Source organism: Crinia signifera, chromosome 2 (assembly GCF_055691185.1).
Source record: "Crinia signifera chromosome 2, ASM5569118v1, whole genome shotgun sequence".
In the NCBI taxonomy this organism is placed as follows: Eukaryota; Metazoa; Chordata; class Amphibia; order Anura; family Myobatrachidae; genus Crinia; species Crinia signifera.
Window position 1 is genome coordinate 312,764,156 of NC_139218.1, and position 22,503 is coordinate 312,786,658.

General features: G+C 44.2%; 2 protein-coding genes across 2 annotated transcripts in view; one reads left to right on the forward strand and one right to left on the reverse strand.

Annotated features, from left to right (window-relative positions):
• Positions 1–22,503, forward strand: part of GTF2F2 (general transcription factor IIF subunit 2) — a 171,485-nt gene that overhangs the window by 64,667 nt on the left and 84,315 nt on the right. The window lies entirely within an intron of this gene.
• Positions 1,231–4,620, reverse strand: KCTD4 (potassium channel tetramerization domain containing 4). Its single transcript, XM_083168960.1, has one exon. The coding sequence runs from the start codon at positions 4,098–4,100 to the stop codon at positions 3,321–3,323; it is 780 nt and encodes a 259-aa protein (XP_083025086.1). The 5' UTR covers positions 4,101–4,620; the 3' UTR covers positions 1,231–3,320.

Sequence of the window (22,503 nt, forward strand, 5' to 3'; positions counted from 1 at the left end):
GATCGGAGAAGCACTCATCTGCGCTGTACGATGTACCCAGCCTGACCCTTAGTGAAGCCCCTGTTAGTTCTGTACACATTGTGCAAAAAAAAATACAGTAGCTCCGTGTGTAAGAAGGTTCTATGGAATTGTGAGGTTGGGTAGAAATCCATGAAATAACTCATATGACCTCCCATTTCTGACCATTGCAGGATCATTTTAAGCCATTTATAGGCTGATGCTCCTGCAACCATCCTAAGATGGTATAAACAGGGTTTGGTACACAGTAGTCTGATCTTATTCCTCGTTGATAATAATGGAGACTGAGATCTAGGGATGTCCATCGACCATCGATGATTAAAAATCATCGATGGTTTATGGTCGAATAGTTTTGCCATCGATGGGGGAGAACCAGATGGTTTCCCACCATCAATGTAAAGCCTAAATGAATAGTTTTGTTTTTGCTTTTTCCCTAAAGTGCCGGGACACTGAGCATAGCTCCACCCCTGACACCCGCGAAGCACCGCCCCTGCATTTTGATTGTCCCACAGGTCACTCAATCACAGAAAATGGATGACCATCAATATATAGTTAGTGCTGTGTTTTTGTTTTTTTCCATTTGTTTCGGTGAGTAATATATCTAACAGTGGATTATCGCATATGCGATAATTATGGCAAAGGACAGCTCTTGTGTTAAGAGCTGTCCTTTGCGGTGAGTCGCCTGGTCCCGGCGGCTCCCCCCTCCCTCACACACCCGGCGCTGCTGCTGCCGTGCTCTCCTCCTCCCTGCACCCGGAAGAGGATAAGTGCAGGGAGGAGGTCACAGGTCCGGGCAGCAATGCTCTGTGCTGCCCGGACACAGGTGAGGGGGCGATGCGGGGCGGCGGTGGGATGCGGTAGAAGCCCATAGGCTTCTATAGGGCATCACCAGATTTTTCTGGTGATGCCCCCTGCTGCGGTAACCCGGCGGGGTATGCTTAGTGCATCCCAAAATGCGGTAAAAACCCGATAACCGGGTATTTACCGTATTTTTAGCTTAGAGAATCTCCCCCAGGGTGAGAGAGGGGGGCTGTTACTGCCACTATAATTTACTTCCACATATCTTCCCTCCTCTTTTGAAGTCCAGCATCTCCTGTTAAGCCCCCCAAAATCTGCCATCACTTATACCTGTACAAGATTCACTCACAATATCTCTCAGCATGTAGGCATTGTATAGATAAGTGTGTACTCAAGGGAAGCAATGATGCTGCATTGAATTTACATTTTATTCATTATGGAAATGCTTTGTTATTTTAGAAGCAATATATGGTTTTGTCTAGCTTCTGTTCATAGCCAGGAATAATGCCGAAGCAATGAATTTCAAAACCCATGATTATTCTTCAATTTACCCTGCCTGATTTAAAAAGGCAATGATATTTATTGCAAAACAAGCCTGATTTTGCAATTACTAGTATTGTCCTATTAAAAATGGCAGGCAAAAACCATGGAGTTGGAAACCCATTGCTTAGTATATATAACCCATACTACATGCAGGGAAAGGTACTTTATTTTGTAACTAGAGACTAGACATACTGTATACTACATTAAGGATCACTGAGCCAAATAGAAAACTGTATCTTAATAAGGTCTATGATGGATGTAGTATGTACTGTATTATACTGTCTATGTGGTTTACAAATGACTGCATAGATCTCTGCTGCTACATCAATGCATGTAAATGCTCCTGTCTCAGTGTGAGATGATAAAGCAGTGGTTCCGAAACTGTGTGCCGTGGCTCCCTGGGGTGCCTCGGGACACTTGCAGGGGTGCCCTGGGTTGGTGGTCCAGGACCAATTAAAATTATTAATGGCTAATTATTTATGAGCAAAACAAGTGCTGGTGGCTGGCAATTATAAAATGTGTATAAACAGAAGCAAATCCTGCCCTTTACCACATAACTGATCCTAAGAATCGCATATAAACCCAATCTAATAAAAAAAAATTTGGCCTAGGGGAGCCGTGAATTTTTTTTTATACTCTAGGGTGCTGTGAATCAAAAAAGATTGGGAACCCCTGTGATAAAGCGATCACACACAGTCCAGCTGTAGTTACACTATACCTCACTGACGTTGGTGGTGTAGCTTGCTACAGCTTCCTGCCTTTGCCATACTGACAGCTCTTTAAGCCCCCCATACACCAGAAGGATATTGTACCCAATTGTATAATCTGGACAGGTTGTATGACCGATTGTGTGCACACAATCATGCAATGCGTGGTCCCACAGTTTGGAGGATTGGTCCTCTGATCAGATGTGCTGCATCAGTTGATCAGTCGGGATTGGGAGCCGATTGCACTTTAAAGCACATGCAATCAGTCATTTGACAGCTCATACAACCAGCGTCATTTGAGTGGCAGTTTTCAGACAGGTTAGGTGCATACAATCGATGCTGAGATGACCAGGCATATGCAGCAGCTGGATTGTATGACTGGTTTTGAGTACATTGTGTGTTCAAAAACCACCAAGGACTGCGGGTGGAAAAGGGAAAGTTGGACACAATCAGGTCTTTCTGATGTATGGCCACCTTTACATTCTATTTACCAATGAGTAGTTAGATTGCTATTGATTATATTGGTGATATAAATATACACATACTTGTGACACATTCTTTATAGTCCATGGCTACATTTACTACTTTTCAAACAGAATAGTCCAACCTTTTCTCCCCTTAATAATGCTACCCTTCACCTGTGGCTGTAGCACTGGGGTGGGACAGCTCCATACACTTGCCGGTAGTCCCAGCAGCAGCAGCTGCAGGTCCCTATTTTTACTTATAGAAAATCCAAAACCAAGGAAAATTTCCTACAGCTAGACCCGTAAGTAGTGGAATAAAGCAGAGCAGTTCTGTTTCCCCTCAGCAGATACAGTACTGGCTTCTTACCTCGGGTAACCCTCAGTGTAAGCATGCAGTGTAGTGTGTAACAGTCACATCGTAGGACCCTGGAAATTCATGCACAGAAAAATCACTTAGAAATGAATCATCTCTAGAAAACCTTTAGAAAAAAAACTACCAGGATCCGTGTAAAGGAAAATGCCTCATATGCAGCCTGAGTGCCTGCTTAGCCAACCCAGACAGTGATCACATATTACTGTACATACAGTCATTGTATCCGGAGCAGAAAGGTGCAGGTTCCCTCATACTGTAATCCCTATGTGTCTGGTGCTGCATGGAGATCACGTCTGAGCCATGTGTGTCCGTGTAACGCCGTATTATGGAGTACCCCCTGATCCTGTGGCGCTAGCCCCTGAGCCCTGCACAAGGTGCTGCTGCTGCTGCGCTGTGTGGCCGCCCCTCGCCTGGCAGTCACTTGATGAAGTGGAGCGCATCGCTCTGCACGATGGAGCCCTTGGAGCAGTCCAGGCTGGTGAGCAGACGGAAGCCGCACTTCAGCGCCATCATAATGGCCTCAAACTTCAGCGTCTCCAGCGTGCAGACGAACGTGTTGTCCTCCTTCAGCACCAGCCGGGTGCCGTTCTCCGACTTGATGAAGTACTTGAACTGGATGACGTTGGAGGAGATGCAGAACTCCTCGGGGAAGCCGTCCAGCCGGCTCTTGGACACCAGCACGATGCGAGCCTTGATCTTGGCGATGAAGTCGGGGGCATTGCAGAAGATGCGCAGCCCCTGGGAGCGGTCGTGGTTATCGGTGATCTCCAGGAAGGTGGTCTCCCGGGCCGCCTGCTGCTCCCGTTCCCAGCGGGCTCTCACCGCCTCGTTCAGCGTCTTCAGCTTGAAAAACTCCGCTTCGTGCGCCAGCAGCTGGTTTTCCTGGAAGCCCTCGGGCAGCAGGAGTTCCCCGTTCCGGAGAAAGTTCAGGACGTGCCGGAACAGTAGCCCATCTCTGTCTATGAAGTAGTGTCCGTCCGCGTCTATGGGGCAGAATATCCTCCTGCTCATCACCCCCTCCAGGTACGAGTCGGGATACTTGGCCAGCGTCTGCCGCTGTGTGATGTACAGGTAGCCGCCTACGTTCAGGGTGACCAGAGGCGACTTGCAGTTCGTGCTGGCCGGGAGCCCGTCCTCGCTGCCGGGGCATCTGTCGTCGCATTCCTTCTCCCTCTTTTGGCTTCTGCCGCGTTCCATCCTGTGCGTCTCCAGCGCCAGCTGCTGCCCGGCCCGGGCTCCGGGTCTCCTAAGCTTCTGCGCGGGGGCTCAAGGTCTCCTTTACTTGGGCTTTTGCGCGGGTGCTCCGGGTCTCCTTGGCGGCTGCTGCTGCCTGGGCTCCGGGTCTCCTCAGCAGCTGCTGCTGCCCGGGCTCCGGTTCTCCGTGGCTGCTGCTGCACGAGCTCCGGGTCCCATTAGATGCTGCCTGTGCTCCGGGTCTCACCAGGGGCTGGCTCTTGCTGCCCAGGGTTCTGGACCCGCTGATGGCTGCACCCGGGCTCCTTAGCTGCAGCTGCTGCCCGGGTTTTGAGTCTCTAGCTGATGCTGTACAGGCAACTGGTTGCTTTCATAGTAAAATGATACAATGACCCGCTCTCAGATTTGCTCTGGTGGAGGAATGAAAATGCTGCCAGCATCGCCCGAGACGGTCAGCTCGGGTATGCAGTAGGTGGCGTATGCGCTATGCACACAGCGAAATAGCAGCAATCCAAATGGGAGAGGAAGCATTTACATGTCACTGTGTATAGGAACATGTGTATTCCCTCCACCCTCCTCAGCACTACTCACTGTTGCACTTTCTTTTGTTTTTGTAGTGCTAGACATAGAATACACATCTGTTTGTGACATTAGAATTGGAGTCATATCGATTATCATTAATCATATATGATAACATTTGTATAGTGTTACCTGAATATGCAAATTAATGTGTGTGTGTGTATATATATATATATATATATATATGTGTGTGTGTGTGTGTATGTATATATATATATATATATATATATATATATATATATATATATATATATATATATATATATATATATAAATAATTTTTTTTTTTTTTGCCCCCTCTATACTTGCTACAGGGAGCTAGTGGGGGTGAAACTCCTACATGAGTACAGATGGGTGGGGTATAGGATGCCCATGGGCAAAATGACAAAGTGATTCTAGACACCACTGCTGTGGGAGCATGCTTTCGGTATAATGCATGGCAAGTTAGTTCTGTTCAGTAAGCAACATTCTTAACCATTCACATATGGAAAGTATGGACATTTAAGGCATGTCAGACACCAGCTTCCCCTCCTTGGCTCTATAGGATTTATTCCCAACATCTTTGTAGTAGAAACTGGTAGTTCTGGTGGAAGATGGTGTTATTGTCTGGTTAACCTAGCTATACATTTCCTAAAAACAGTATAAAATAAATCCTTATTAAAGTCTATGGGACTCCTTTTGATTTGTTCTTGGTGTTGAAGTAATCCCTTCTGGGTGCATGTAAGAAATAAGGATGTATTAGAGAGTGTGGGGGGGGGGGGGGTGGTGGTGACTCCTATAAAGGTATCTTTAGGTATCCAGGTAACTGTAAAGTACCAGAACATCTATGGATATTAAGAATGTTTCAACAAAATTGTTGAGTTGGCTTACCTCTCACTTAATTAAAGGAAAAAGAATCCTATCTACGATCCTTATTTCATTCTGTATCGCAGTGAAAATGCAAAGACATATGCTGATGAAGTTTAACGTCACTTAATACTTCGACCTCTTTCTTGGCTGCTACCTTCATGCTTCAAATAGAGATAAAAAAAATACACAAATTGCATGTTTAAGACGTGCATAATGTTACCTAAAGACATAATTACAGTGCTTAAATTACATACTGTAAAAATGTAGAAGCATTTTTGCTCCAGGAATGTGAGGATCTGTGCAGTTAGACTGCATCTAACCACGAAAACCCTAACTTATGCAGATTACTGTGTGCACCTCAGGAGGGTGCAAACAAAAATATGCATTAAGTGCCTCTTGTGCTAGTTGTGGGCTTACTGCGGACTGTAATTAAATAGTGCTAAGCTAAAACCTTGCTGTAAGCCCTGTGTCAAATTGATTCTTTGGCAAAAGGTAAAGGACCCTGCTAGTGCGCATTTAAGGTGTGTGCACACTATTAGATTACATTAACTATTTTGCCCATGCACTGCCTATGCCCCAGGACAAACCATTTAGCATAAACACACTGTATATTATCGTTAATGATATCAGTCAATGGCCACATCTAGGAGCATGCTGTCCCTGATGAGAGAGGCAACATTTAACTGCATGTATAAACTACACTGGGGAGGGGGGGTATAAGGAGTGTGCATCATTAACGATATAGTGCATACACACTAGACGCACTATATCGCTCCCCATTGAATGATTTTTCTGCCGTTCGCGGATAAGTCAGTCTGAACGGAGCCGAATTGGGAGCAGGCGCTGACATCTTGTCATGTCAGCCACCTGCCTTGAGCAAGGAACGCCATGTGTCCATATTGAACCACAAGCTCCCGCTCAATTGTTCTTGTGCAAAGGACCCAGCAGCAATGGTAGTCGATGCTTTGGCATTTCCTTGAAATGAGTCTTGGTATACTACTTCCCTCCTTTTCCACTGATTCCAAGGCTACTCAAACTGTTCAAGATGGAGTCCACGTCAGTCAATCTAGAGGCTCTAGACTGGCCCCTCAGGGCCTGGTACAGTGACCTAGGGCTGCTTCTAATAGATGACCCATGTATGCTTCAACTGCAAGAAGATCTGTTACAGCAAAGACCGTTTGTTAAACCCAGACTTACAGGGCCTGTGTTTTAACAGCGTGGCTATTGAATCCAAGTAAGCAGGGTATACCAAAAGTGGTTATACCAACTATGCTTAAAGGCCCCCATACATCGAGGCGATTTGGTCCGATTTCGGTCGATTGCGACCAATCAGCCTGTTAAATCGGACCAAATCGCCTCTCCCTGACATGCAGTCGGGTTCGATGCGCGGTCCCCATTCTGGGGCGGGCGGGAAGCAGGGACGCATGCGATCCATCACAACGGATCGCATGTGTCCCTGCCGCCGGGAAGGTTCCGGCGGCTCGCACTCTGTCGGGTGTCCGTACACTGCTGCGAGACGTCGCAGGCAGTGTATGGGGCACCTTTAGTTCTGAAAGGAACTCACTTCAGCCAATTATCTAAAGGTGCCCATACACTAGTAAGATTTATCTTCAGATCTGGCTGGTTGGAACAAAAACATGGTTATGGATGAGTGACAGTTTGTGCAGTTTTCCAGCATTTCCAAGCAAATGGTCAACTCATTTGCTCTCATCCATAATCATGTCTTTGTTCCAACCAGCAAGATCTGCAGATAAATCTGCGTGTGTATGGCCACCTTAATTTGGAGGTACTATGTGTCCTGGTGTGAAAGGTGAAAACTTCCCACAATAGTTTTCAGTGTCTCTCCTCCTATGTTTTCTACAAGCAGGTTTTTCGGCAGGACTTGGATTAGGTTCTCCCAAGGTACAGTTGTCTGCGTTGTCTATATTCTTTAACTGCCGACTAGCCCTGATACCAGAAGTTCAGACTTTTCTCAAAGGAGTCCTTCACATTTAGCCATCTGCTAGGGCACCAACTGAACCATGGGATTTGTCTTTGGTTTTAACCTTTCTCAAATCAGACACGATTGAAAAACTGGAAATAGTGGATTTACAACTGGGTTAACCTGGAAGACCATTATCTTATTAGCTTCGGCTTCAGCCAGGAGACTGTTGGATCTCCATGCCCTTTCATCTAGGTCACCCTATTTTCCATGAAAATAGAGTGAAACTCAGGACTCTTTTGGGTTTTCTTCCAAAAGAAGTATCGGCATTCCACATCAATCAACCAATTGTGGTCCCAACATTAGCGAGTGAGCCATGTTTTCTGGATGTGGTGGGAGCCTTGCGTATATACGTAAACAGGACATCATAATTTTAGAAGACAGATTCTTTATGGGTACTGTATGTTGCTTCCAAGAAAGAATGACCTGCCTCAAAACAGACTCTGGCACGTTAGATTTGCCTTACAATTAAGCAAGATTATACATCTTCTCGGAGACTACTACCAAGCATTTCAGCTCATTCCACTTGTCCAGTGGGTCCCTCCTGGGCTGCTGCAGGAAGTGTCTCCATTTCTAAAGGTGCCCATACACTGCCTGTGATGTCTCGCAGCAGTGTACGGACACCCGACAGAGTGCGAGCCGCAGGGACACGTGATCCGTTGTGATGGATCGTATGCTTGGAGCGGATGGTCGGACGGCCTGCCGGTCCGACCACCTGGTCGGGTCAGATGCGCACGGGACCGCATGGGGGGGGGGGGGCAGAGTGGTGTCCTGATATAGAACTTTTTTTTACATTCCAGAATTAAAAATATAAAGTATTTTTTTGATATACATAATACAGTTCATGCATTATGAAATGCTGTTTATAGGCAACTCCACCCCAGCCAGTTTAGTTATATCCTGCCGTGGAACGATCAGTGGTAGTGTGACTGCCACTGGCAATGAGAAAGGTGATGTATTGATAACAACAGCCTTGTTCTAATAATAATTTATTTGCTAGAAGTCTAATGAATACGTTCATTTTCACATGCAGATTACAATCTTCCATAGTTATTGTACGTAATGAATTCTTAATGCATGTCATTCAAGTTGTCGTTAAAATAGACTTCGGAATAGCGTCCCACCTCCCTTTTATTTGGGATTTTATAAAATTCAAATGAATAACTTAGTTGCAGTTATGACCAGCATGGAAAGATTGATAATTCATTTGCTTTTTGAGTCTTTGATGTGTTCCTTTAGTGGAAGATAAAAGACAGTGCTTAGTGAAAGGTTTAATTTAAAGCACAGTTTCTCATGGAAACAAGAAGTGTTGGCGTACCCAGCATTTTCTTAAACCTTCCAATTAAATAGCTAAATTGTATTGAAGCTTCGAGCTTTCTTTGTATTGCCAAGTGATACAAAACAATCTAGATATCCAGGGACAAGTTAAGATATTCTCATTGGATATAAAATATGTTTAATGCCTCACAGACATTTACTGTGGCTTTTACCATGGCAACCAACAACATTTCAATAGTTCTGCTATTGGTGTGCACACAGTCCATTTGTCCATGTTATGGTGTTTTTTGTTTGTGCTGGGTTGTGGGGTGAAATTCCACTCTAATTAATTTGCAACAAAGCACTTGTTTTTCCATTATAGAATGTTATATGAGAAGAAATGCAATTTAAATACTAGTGGGTTTACTATTGCTTGTGTTGAGGATTGGCTGATATTCTTATGATGCATGCAAACTATGCAATATTTAAAAATGTGTGATAGCTATTTAGTTAGCAGTATTAACATGCATAACGTCTAGTTCAGTGGTCGCCAACCTTATTTGGGGTGTGAGCTACTTGAGAAAAATTAAACCGCTTGAAGAGCTACTAAAAATGTTTTTTGGTGCTAATTTCTCATGTGGTCCCCGTACCTGTCTGGCCAACTTCCAGCGGTTCCCCTCTCCATCTCGTAGCGACTCCCAACTACCTTCCCACTTATCTCTGTGGGAGTGTCAGCTGTTCTGCTGTCTCGCACCAGTGGTGTGCATCTTCGTCGGTTCCCCGAGCAGCCTCCAGTTTGCTATGGGACAATGACACTGCAGCTGTCAGTGGCTTCCGGGTTCTCTCTTCCTTCCTTGTGGTGGCTCCCGGAGTCAAGTCCTGATTTCAGGCACTTAATCCCAGCTGACAGCAGTACTGTAGCTAGGCGAGCTTCCCAAACTATGACCGTGAGCTACTGGTAGCTCGCGAGCTACAGGTTGGGGACCACTGGTGTAGTTTGTATGCAGTATCGTTAAAGATGTGTGCTCTCCCCAGTCTTTATCGCTCCCCCCCCCCCCCCCTGTAGTCAGAACATGCTGTTAAATTTGCCTGCGTCGTCAACAACTGCATGTTCTGGGGCAGCATTGAACAATATGGTTCAATGTGTAAGCCTTATATCGTGCTCTTTTTTAACCAACACAACTAAAGTAAAAACGTAGTTTGTGAGAATCTATGACCTGCAAACTCTTTTGTTGTAGGGAATTGAATTGCCAAGCTTGGCTAAGCTCTGTCCTGATTTCTATTTTTCTATCTTTTTGTGGGATTCCTAGGAGAAGTAGGGAGTGAGAGGCAGACAGTCCACAATTAAGCAGTAGGCTCATATCATCAATCAGCAAAAGTTAAGACCAGCCATGTTAACCCTGGAGAATTAGGATTTAGGTCATGGCCCCTTTACAGTTCAAATTTGTAGGAAATAACAATTACATTTTTTAGTTTCTTTACTGAACAAGAGTGGAGACTGTTATTATCTGTCCCATCCAGAGAGTGGGGTGGGCTCGACTGGTCACATGACCTTTATCTCAGAAAAGAGATACTCGTGCCCACTCTTCTGTGTAGGTTACAAGCTAGGGAAATTTTGCCTTGATCCCGCGGTAATTAGAAGGCTTGCCCATTCACAGTACAGCTGGTACTTATTGTATTGGTGATTTTTGTATATTCAAGTGTAGCAAAGTCTAAAATGTGTCTCCATAACTGCCATTTTTGGGAGGTTTATAACAATGCAAATAGATTCCCTCATGTATCAAGAACTGCTGCATACATTAGGACATTAGTGAATTATGGTAATTGTCGCAGTGATGGAAAATATGTGGTCACTAGAGTGGATGAATTATGGCTGTAAGAAGATGCGACCATTATATGTGCTTCTAATAGGTATAAGGAATGTTGATATCTCCTTTTGATGTAGTATTTTGGGCCGGATTCATTGCAGACGAAGAGGGGGTTAAACAGCGAGGCTTGCCGAAAACAAACCACCTTCACCGTTCAACCCCCACAATTGCCGCTCACCCTATTCAATGTTCCGGTGGTATCATCACTCGCAAGAATTGTCCCAAACAGCGAGGCTCGTGGCTAATGCAAGGAGCCCGCTGCATTTAGCTGCGATCCTCGCTATTTTTACGGCTGCACACGCCGTTTCCGCCTCGCTGTAAAAATCCCAGTGAGGTGGAAACGGCGCGTGCAGGGGGGGGGGGGATCAGTTGAATACTGACCCGTGAGTAATCAGCACTGCTTGCCGTCACAGCTTGCAAAAGAGCATTGAATACTGAGGCAATGTGTGGTTTAAAACTTTTTAGTTGTCCACACTGTAAATCTGTGACTAGCAGAGATCTGGCCGCCCACTCCTGATGTGCGAGCAGAAATCTGCGCTAGTGTCTCAGGACTAGTCATGGCATTATCTCAAGCAGTAACCACATCACGCTTGATACTTAAGTAACAAAATACAGTGAATTAGTCACCGTAAATTGCATCTCCCAGCTGAAGTGCTGGGTGCAATGCAGGCAATTGATTAGTTCTGGGCATGTATCCCAAGAGATTCTAATGGAATTCCCCCCATGAAGTATATCCTGCTTTGAAAATACAGTTAATGCATTTTTCTTTTTTAACATGACTCAATGGTGAGTGGTTTTTCTCTCTTGCCTAGGATGAATTACCATAGCAGGAATAATGAATATCTTTTGGTGATTTGGGGTTTTATTATTATTGGCGTACAACCCCAGCTCTATGTGTTGTTTATTACCAATCGATACCTCAAAAACAAGGCATATGCCCTCTACCTGGAGTTCCGATCAACTATACAGATGTATTTTATCATATCCAAGTTTTTATAAAGGTTCTGTTTTTTTCTATTCTATTGACTTAACGCATATAGAAGTTTTCCATTGGATGCTTCTAAAGTTATTTAATCATATAATTTATATGGACAGAATACACTGCCACGTTAACAGTAATTGTGCTGCAGCATATACTTAAACTTCCATCTGTCTACATCAATTTTTTTTTTTTTTTAAATACTACTTAGGTGTGATTTGTGTGTTCCAGTTGTTGAATTAATACAATAGAAACCACAAAGCTAGCACATCAGACTGTACAAATATTGTGCAGGTGCCTTTAGTGTGGTTGTACACAGCCGCAAAAGCTGTATAATTGTCTCATAGGGGACAGGTACCTGGTAAACCAGCAGATCCATAAGTGGCAATGACACCTAAAATACTAAATTATTGTGTGATAACCCCTATTATATTCATATTGTTGTTCTCCTCTAATTAGTGTGCGTAGTTTTATACACATCATCACTTATTTGCCATCTAACTTAAATAACATTTCTCTAACTTTGTTTGTTCTGAGAAATAAAATAAACTGTATTTAACCTGATATCTATGGGATGTTAGTTGCCAGTTTACAGCAGAAGAATTGGATATCTCCGGCATTAAACTCTGAGCTTTACCCTTTCATTAAATAGATTAGCTAATTGAATCTCCATTCGGATGTTGGCAATTTCTGTAAATGCTGTTTTTCTTAGTTGCCTATCTGCTGGAATGGCCGGGCGATTCTCTAAAATCTGGTCATGCTAACGGCTTCCACATAAATCGGGCAAGTCTCCTGCATCCGCTCATCCACCCTTATATAGACAGATTGTTAGTAGAGAAAAACAGGGAAATAACCGATAACCATCATGTATAATAGCGGAACAATAAGGAATATAACAGCTATTGGGTCATCGGAATTCTAGCACAACATTCTAGCTTAAAGCTGATAGATACTTCTTCCTTTGAGTGTCTTTTACTATTCTATTCTAAACTTTTTAAAATTATAACCTATGCATTGCAATAATTCAAATGTAGGTTGAACTTGATAGACAAATGCTTTTTCCCCCCAACCTCATCAGCTATGTTACTATGTTTTAGTCACTGGCTGGGCTCATGGCAGACCAACTGTCATTGGAGGGTGTTTTTCCTCCAGGTCATATTTTCCCATATTTCATTTTCTGGCTGAAAAATGTAATTAAAAGTCAAGATTTTTGGGCTCACTAGTGTAATGACTCAGTCTATATATTAGGTTTATACAGCTGTTGGTATTGGTTTGCTAGCCAGCAAATTTCTATATTTTACAAGGTGAGCACCTCTAATTCATTATGGCAGTTCTACACCTTGATGCGGTAAAATATACATTTAAGAATGTAAATATGGGATAGCTTATTTTATGCAGTGCCCCATGTGTGAAGGACAGTTACAGCATTTTGCCTGTTCTGGTTTTTATTAAAATCCCTGCATCCCTTTGGGATGCTCTGTTTTTCCTTATGAGGGGATAGATTTTTTAAATAATTTTAGGTAAATGATGGACATTTGTATAATCTCATGCGTGCACAGTGAGTGGCCAGGCACCGTCCAGCCAATGAATCCCTCTGCTGGAGAGACTCTTTGTCTAAAGGGATTCGGCATGAAAAGCCGGCGGTCGGGATCCCGGCATTCAAAATCCCGATGCCGGAATCCCGAACGCCGAAATCCCGACAAGGGGGGGACAAGGATCGCCCCCCCCCCCCACTTGCGGGCTCGCTGCGCTCGCCTCGCAGCGCTCGCCTCGCAGCGGGCCCGGTGCCTCGCTACGCTCGGCACACTAATTTATTCTCCCTCCGAGGGTGTCGTGGACACCCACGGGGGAGAAAGTGTCGGGATTTCGGCGTTCGGGATTTTGAACACCGGGTTCCCGACCGCCGGGATTTAAACTGCATACCGTCTAAAGCCATGACCTGTATCTGCCAGGAATGGGGCAGGTATGGGAATGAGACTGTGTGGTAGGTGGGTGTGTGACCACTCATTAGTACTTCTATGCAGTGGCTTGTAAAAATATTCAATTATCGCAATAGATTTGTCTTTATAACAAATGACATTAGCACAGCTTGTTCCAGACCGTATTTTTAACGTAAAGCGCTAGGCTCTTTCACTTAAACTATTTAATTTTCTTTTTTTTTTACCAAAACTGCTTAGAAAGATTTGTAAAAATAAATTAAAATGTGTTTTTTTTTTTTTACGAAATGTCCATAGGGAGCGTTCTGCAGCATGACCCTGTGTCCACAGGTTCCGCATTGCAACATTACTTCCACACTCCCATTAGAAATACCCACACCTCCCCCTCCAGTGACAAAAGATCCTTTGCATGATCAACCCCCACCCAGTTTTGCAGTTATAGATTGCCCGTCCTAAACCCCTTTCTTGCAGATTGCTCCAGGTGGTTACATTTATTACAGAACACCTGTCAACTCAATGGTGTACATACTGTATAATGGATGCAGGGTGTGCAATGCACACAGTTGCTGGGCCTAGGGAGCCCATACCACATACCCTGCACCCTTCTAAATATATTTACCCATCCAGAGTCCTGCAGCGCCAGCATGCAGACAGAAATCACCGTGTTACTGGGGTAGCGGGCATTTTTCTGGTGATTTACATATGCACAGTAGAGATGAACCCGGTAATAAGGCATTGGACCTCATGTTCATGGAAACCTGAGCATGTGCCGTAGGCTCTGACAAAAAGCTAGAGTCTACAGCAGGCATGTCCAACGTTGGCCCTCCAGATGTTTTGAAACTACACATCCCAGCATGCTTTGCCACAGTTTTGCTATTAGAGAATGATAACACTATTGCAAAGCATGCTGGGATGTGTAGTTCTAAAACATCTGGAGGGCCAACATTGGACATGCCTGGTCTACAGCAATGTGGCCTCTGCCAGAGAGGAGGTGACCTGCACATGGGCCCCACCCTCTGAATACGCTTCTGTGTGGACTGTATTTCTCTAATAGCGCCACAGATTCTCAGTAGGATTATGATCTTGACCTTTATTTGGCCATTTTAGAAAATATCACCTTTTTTTTGTTCCCACACAAGTATTGTTTTGGCACTGTGCTTGGAATCATTGTCCTGCTGAAAGAAGAACTTACTCCTTAATATAGTTTCTAGCAAACAAGCAGATTCTCCCTGTATCTCCCTGTGTTTTGAACCATTCAATTTCAGGGAAATATCCTATACGTGCTGAGGAAAAGCATACAAATGACATGGTGCCTCTCCCATCCTTCATTGATGGGATGGGGCTTTCTAGTAATAGGCGGTGTTACGCCCCATACACATTACACAATATTTCAGATCTTACTCAGAAGGGTTTGTTTATAAATAAGTCTGTATGCTCTCTTACATGAACAACCCCCCCTCCCCCTGACTTCTGTGCATGCAGCTCAGTCTGACTATATCATCAGCAACTGCAGGCATAGCAGGGTTTACAGAGACGTCAGAGGGGTATATTCAATGCCGTGGGCGAGCGGTGACAGCGAGCAGGGCTGCCTGCTCGCTGTCACTGCTCACCCCCATAGTATTCAACTGACCTCCCCTAATATGCCAATTCCCCCTCGCTTTTGGGAGTGAGGGGGAATCTGCGTATTTTGCTGCTGAAGCGGCGAAACCCGCAGTAAAGCAGCTGATTCGCTGCGGTTTTCGCTGTTTGGGGGAATTGGCCAATGATTCCCCCGGAACGTTAAATAAAGCGAGCGGCCGGCGAGGGGGTTAAACAGCGAGGATCGCTGGTTTTCTGCAAACCTTGCTGCTTAATCCCCTCAACAGCCGCGGCGACCATCATTGAATATGGGCCACTGAATAATATATATATATTATGAACTTTATCATTTGCTCTGCAAGGCGGCCGATCTAGTTAACTAATACCCCTTTTAGACATACTACCCGGGATTTTGGCCAGGTTTACCCGGGATTTTCAACCAAGGTCACTCCCGGGATTTTAGTAACAGACCCCCTTTCACACTACACCTCAGACCCGGGAAAAACCCGGGTATACCCCTTTCACACATAAGCCAGGCTTTTCAAGCATTTCAGTGTTTCATCATTAAAATGGGACACTTTGCTGGCTCACAAGAATGACATCATGCAAAGGTGGGGGCTGACTACAAAAGGGCCTGTGGGGAGTTCCCACAATACATTGCTGTTATGGCTGCTGAGAACATGTGGAGGATGGAGAGTTTGTATGCTCTTGTGGATTTGCTGTGTTTTGCACCTGTCTTCCCACAGGAGTCTGCACCCTGTTGCTGGAAAGGGAGCACAGGAGCAACATGCAGCCACTGCCTCTGCTTGCTCCGCCGTACGTGTGCCTGAGGCGTCTTCCGCGGCTGCAGCTGATGACCTCATCAGAAGACGCCCGGGCAGCAAAAAAAAGCGTTGTCACATGTGTAAAACTGAAAAACCCGGGTAAACCCATTCAGACATAACCCGGGTATTATACCCGGGAGTTAAATACCGGGAAAAACCCTGGTCAATTGCAGGTGCTCAGTATCCGGGAGTGAAATCCCGGGTATACCCTTTCAGACATACGCTAGTCCCGGGTTTGGGCGCGTTCATGTGAAAAAACCCGGGATTTTCGCGTATGTCTGAAAGGGGTATTAATCAGCAGTGCTGCTATTCGTCTAGTGTGAAGGGGGTTTAGGTTTGCACCACACACACACCGCATTTTGAAATGGCGTCAAGAAGTTCTATTTAGATGTTTCTGATATCTTCTCTTGGCCACTGACACTTTCTAACAAAATCAGGCATTACTTAGATGTGGTTTTACGTCAGTAATGTGTGGTGTGTTTTTCTTGCTTGGGGGGGGGGTGTTGCCATTATTATATAGTTGCATGCAGAGCTGTTGATATGGGTGACTGCTCCACCTTCACTCCAAACTCCACCACTGAACTCTCTGTGGCTTTCTTTACAAGTCTCCTTCCTACTCTGATGCTAAGACCTTGTGTCTGCAGTGCCTGGCTAACAGACATGTTAGTTTTGGTTAAAATTCAATGAATATGCGCATGTGCAAACCCCGGGAGCAAACGGCTTCAGCGAATTTCACACTTTCTGGGCCATTCGCTTCGGGAAGGGAGGGCAGGGAGCGGCTGACGTCACATGATGTCAGCGCCCCTCTCAAATTCGGCGGGCGGAATAAAAGTCAGTGTAGAGTCTAGACTGACATTAATTACCGAAGGGTAGAAAAATCATTTGATGGTGTGTGTGACCATCGGATGACTTCTCTCCCATTCGACTGTAATGGAGGAGTTTGGTAAACTGACACGTAGTCATTTTCGTAGATGCTTTTTTTGCCTTTATTTCCACAGCTTTCCTTCAGATTCACTATGACTAAGGTTGCTAAAATTCATGGAGTATTTTATCCATAGAAGTTAATGAGTCATTGGTAGAGGCTAATTTACAGCCAGTTGCTAAGGGAATGCTAAGGGAATATCTTTCATTTGTGTATGCACGGCACAGGGATTGAATATTTATGCAAGCAGGGTTTTTTGGTTATTTTCTTTAAAATAAAATCTGCAAACAATACACAGTTATGCTGTGAGTCTTCTCTTGGTTGATGGTTTATTATTGAATTGCAAGAAAATATTTCATATTTAATAAGTGCAGAATATACAGTATAAGCATACAATGTATTCAGTAAGAAATCATTTTACCTGGCTGCGCTGGCACAATACATTTAAGTTCTCTAAGGGTGCCTGCTTTCCTCCGTGCACCCTCTGTGGTTCTGTTCCATTCTCCGTGTCTATAACTAGCGCTTGGGTTGTATGGCTTCCTTTGCTTGGGCAAAAAAAGATTTTTCAAATCATGGAGAGAGATGAAGTACAAACCAATCACTTTCTCATAACAGCACAGTCTATAAAATGACTTATGGGCCCTACACAGGTACCAACGTGTGTAGGGAGAGCACTCTGAGCGACGCTGCTTCGCTCAGAATGCTCAGGTCTCTTAGCACACAGCGCTGCCTCCGTTGAGAACACGCCCCTACCAATTAATAACAAGCGTGCAGGTTATTAATTGGAGTGCCGCAGGGCTGCACATTTAAATCACTGATTTTCATGCATTTTCTGAGCGAATTGGTGAAATAATGTAAAATAGCTCAGAAGATGCCTGAATATAGCTCCGTGTGTAGGGCCCATTAGCTGATTGGTTGGGGTTTTGTATCTCTCCACGATTTGATATCGTCCATTTGTCTAGGTGACAAAATGTGGTTAATTTGTTTCTTTTGAAATGGCTGGGTTTGAAAAACTGCAAGAGCAGTTTGGCCCCTGTGTTATTACCTTCCTAATTTACCAGCCAGCTTAATACATCTGCCCTTAAGTCATTTATTACTATTCCAGTGTAGAAAACTCATTAAGATTAAAATTCAGTAATTTGGGAATGCAGTAGGAAGCCAGCCTTCTTCTTAAAAGGGTGCATCTAAATAAAGTGATAAGAGGCAGCAGCATGTAAGATGAAGTTCCTAGTGAGTAAAATGAAAGTCTATGAACTTGGCAAAACATAAGCCTAGACAGGACATCATTTGACAAATCTGTGACTGAGAGTTAGGAATACTTGTAAATTGTAAACGTACTATTTTAGAGCTGCTAACTTATTGGCCACTCGAATATGCAGTACATTGTTTGGCACTGATTCCCGTACAGGATGTCCCAGAACTGAAGAGAAACTCCGCAAAAAGTAGAAAATCAAATGTATGGTGTATCAATTTGCTTTGATAAAAAAGTTTATTGTACTTCTCTTATGGGGTCTACATCTAGGTCTAGCTGAACAGGCATAGTCCCAGTAAATACATTGTGTATTTCTGCATTTATTTGTCAGCCAATCTTCGCTGCCTTTGTGTGGAGCTATTTAGGATATTTTGGGATCCCTGCATGTTTATGGCTTGGAACATGAGGTGTGCCAGTGACTGCGCCCATTTCATTTTGCAAAGTTTTTCTGAGCATCATGAAAAAAGTAAAAATCTTTAAATACCTGAATTCCACAGTCAACAGCCAGTATTAAGTGACATCACAAGTCATATAGGTTGTGCCACAGCTGCCTTTGCATCTCTGAAAAAGGCCACTGGAATAACCCAGACAATTCCATTCAGTGGTGTCACTAGCCCGCACCCAGGTGTAGTACTCAAAAGGGATGACACCAAATTGCTGGCTCTTTTGCAGTGGCAAGAGTCGGGTGCCGCAATGTGATACTCTTCTGCAGCACTTGTCTTCTAGCACAAATAAAGAGTCTGCACTGCAGACAGACCCATCTCTGGGGATGCTGGACATGTTCCCCAAGTGACAAAAACAGGGTCCCTGCGCGCTCAAGCCCTCTATCATTAGACTACAACCCTTTTCTGCCAGCCGAGCCCCCAGCAAGGGTGGGGTGTCATTGCAGAGTGCGCACTGGGTATCACAACACCTGGTGATGCCTTTTTTTTGTTCCATTGCCACAAAAACTATGAGCAATGTTACTTTATGGTTTAGAATCATGGTCCTTCCTTAAAAACAAACTAGCTATGCTAGAATATTTCCAAATGAGATGCTTATGAAATATTCAACTAGTAAAACAGACTGTTGGAAAAATTTAAACATCTCAAAACTATGCAAAGACCAATCCACAATTCAATTCTATATTTAAGAAGCAAAGTGCATTAAAGTACTTTAGTACCTTAAAAGCTGCCAGGATAAAATCGCACGTGATGCGCCAAAGAAAACATGGTTAAAGCAGATTGCTCAAGACCTTTTAACAATTGCACAATAGGCATTTTATTTATTTCCCTCCCTCTGTTATGTAACACTAGCCAAGAGGTTTCTCTGTGGGACCAGGGACCCCTCACTTTAAGTTGCAGTCCTACGCCACTGTTTTTGGGTTCCATCACATATTATGCTATTGAGCTACCCCTCCCCCCTCCACTACTGTCACTACAATGCATAAGAAAAAGCGAGTGGAGTGATAGACAAAGAGGGTGTCAAGGAAAGAGAATTAAAAAGAGGAGTTGTCAGGCAGAGAGACAGAGGGTGTCGGATAAAGAAGGATGAAGAAAGGGAGGAGTATGTCAAAGAAAGAAAGGCGCCAGAAAGAATGTCAGACAGAGAAAGGGGTTAGAGACTGAGTAAGAGTCCGAAAGATTGAGAGAACAGCGGGTAGAGATAGAAATTGGGAGAGAGGGGTGGGGGGGGGGGGGTGAGCATGGTATGAAGAGAGGAAAAAGACTAGGGCACAGAGAGAGATAGAGAAATATACAGGTGAGAATGTGGTGCGGGCAGGAGAGAAGGTTGAGAGGGAGGAGAGACAGCAGGGGAGAAAGGGTGACAGACAGGGTTGAGGGGGGAGTCTGCAGAGATCAGAGAAAAAAAGTGGATGGGGAGAGAGTGAAAAATAGGAAAGAGAAGAGGGAACAAACAGGCGTGAGAGTAGGGGTGGTGATGGGGGGCCAAGGAAGATGAGGGGTGAGGAGACTGCGGAGGCAAGATACATGGGGCTGAGATGATGGTGGGCCGGAGGTGATGGGGTGAGTTGACGGGGCATCATCTGCTCTCCAGCCACCAGGCATCTCCTACTCCCTGGCTGGGTAAGGCACCTGAGGCATCCAGTGCCTAAAGCTGGCTCCTCTACTTGTTAATTCCCCAGGGCACATCGTGTGGTTGGTCATAAGCCTGTGAGAAATCAGAGGAGCTATAGGATTGGCTACAGCAAAGCACGTACCTGGGGACCCACTCAGTTTGTAAAACTGTGTCCCCGGGCCGCAATTTGCGGTAAAATTCTTGATCATCTTTTTTGTGTAAATACACGTTAGCAAGTCATTTAGTGACATCACCCACCCCGATCCTCATTTAGGTTGTTAGCTACACAGCCAAAATTGACCTGCATGTACAGCCGTTGGGGGGTAGTTAACGATGCATGGGAGCGCACATCATTAATGTTAATGAGCATAAACGCAACTTATATTCAAATATATCGCTTAGTCCCATCTGAGCAGCGATAGCTTTAAAAAAAAAAGCCTAGTGCAGTGGTTCTCAACCTGGGCAGTAGTGCCCCCTGGTGGGCGTTCTTGATTTCCAGGGGGGCAGTGAAACGAAAGGGGGCGGTGGATGTTTTACAGGACTTTAGGAGGGACAGAACTCCCCCTAGACTGCAAGAGCAGTCGATTAATTTGAAACATGACTGTGAAGCCCAATCCAGTTTCCTTCTGCATGGTTATGAATGCTTTTGGGCGAAAGTAAAGGATTCTTATCCTATCCTCTGGCAAGAAGTAAAGATGTTGATTCTAGCATTTCCTTCCACATACTTAGTTGAAAGGGGTTTCAGTGTTCTGCAGCAGCTCCTGACAAAAGCAAGGAACAAGCTTCAAATATGTGAAATGGGCAACCTGCGACTGACCAAGATGGAACCAGATACTGAAAAAATTGCGTCCACTCATCAAGCTCAAGGCAGCCATTAACAATACCGACGTGTTCGCACTATACGCGTTGTAGGTACAAAGTACATAATTGTATTTGGTAAAGAGTTGCAAATATTTTACCCTATTGACAATTATGCTGTGATTATTCGTGATTTGTAATTACTGTTCTACTATTTTTACTTATATGTTTTAAAGAGGTTAAAAATGAAAGGTCTCCTGTGAATACAATTTGAAATTCTGACAGCATTGGGTCTGAGTTTTCAAAATAGTGGTTAAAACTAAACAGGCTTTGCGCTTACTTTTGACATGTCGGCTAACAAACCCTCCCACATGTGAGCGGGAAGGGGTACGAAATATAGTTAGGGGGCACTGGACAACTGGCCATTAACCAAAGGTGGCGGTAGGCTGTAAAAGGTTGAGAACCACCGGCCTAGTGTATATGGGGCTTTAAGTGTTTCCTTACGCAACAACTGATGTGCACAAAGATTGGACATGGACAATGATGTCACATCAAGCATTATGACAGGATTTACTTAAGCACACAAGCTTTTGTGCCTTGCAACCACTCCCATTTTGCATGTTGGGGAGTGGAGGGTTACTGTGTTACACTTTAAGAACATGGCTTTTTCTGCACACCTGTAGATTACATTACAAATCTGTACAATTCTGGATTCATTGTGCAGAGTATTTATCGGGAAGCCCAGTATTGGTTGCAGTCTTTCTTAGTGAAGGCTCACCCTTTTTTGTCTAGTCAAGAAGGTGAAAGAACACTTGTAACTGGTGGCCAGGCCCCTGTTAACCCGGCATAGTCTTGTCTGATCAGTTTAGTATTGTCTCTGTAGAATGATCTGCCTTTCATGAAGCAAATTGTGGCCCATATTGAGAGTGCCATTGTTAAGTGAGCTTTTTGAAGCGTGACCTTTATACACCGTCTTCATTGTGTTATGCACACATTATCAGTCCGTTTGTGCTGCGAATCAGCGTCTATCACAGTCTAGATCTTTGCATTACAGAAAGTAATTTTAATACAAAAATAAGATTTTGTATCTCTGTTCATAAAATGCTAATTGGATTCTTTATTAAAACTTTCCAGAAGAATGAAATGAATTTATGTATATCGCAATGATCATCTTTCCGATGGCAAAAACCTTTACACACTGCATTTGGCTTTCATAAGAAATACTTCTTTTATTCTTGGATTATATTCTTATTCAAATAACCTAAGTTAACCAGTTCACTTGTCATGCTGTTGCATCATCTGCCTTTGTTGTAGTAACCCTGTCATGGATCTTGCTGCTTTTGAACAAATGCTTGCACACAGATGCCTAGTATTGCCTTATTGTAACAACAGGTCTTTTAAACCTTTGGTTTTAGAAATAAACTAACATGATGCCACTAAAATGACACTCGCTTCTCAGCCACACACTAATACGTATTTAGTATTGGTGCGTGTGGTGCCTAGAATCATTCAGCCTCCACCTTG

What these genes read in the sequence shown, in the direction of transcription:
- KCTD4 (XM_083168960.1), bottom strand. Translation starts at nt 4,100, where the DNA reads ATGGAACGCGGCAGAAGCCAAAAGAGGGAGAAGGAATGCGACGACAGA.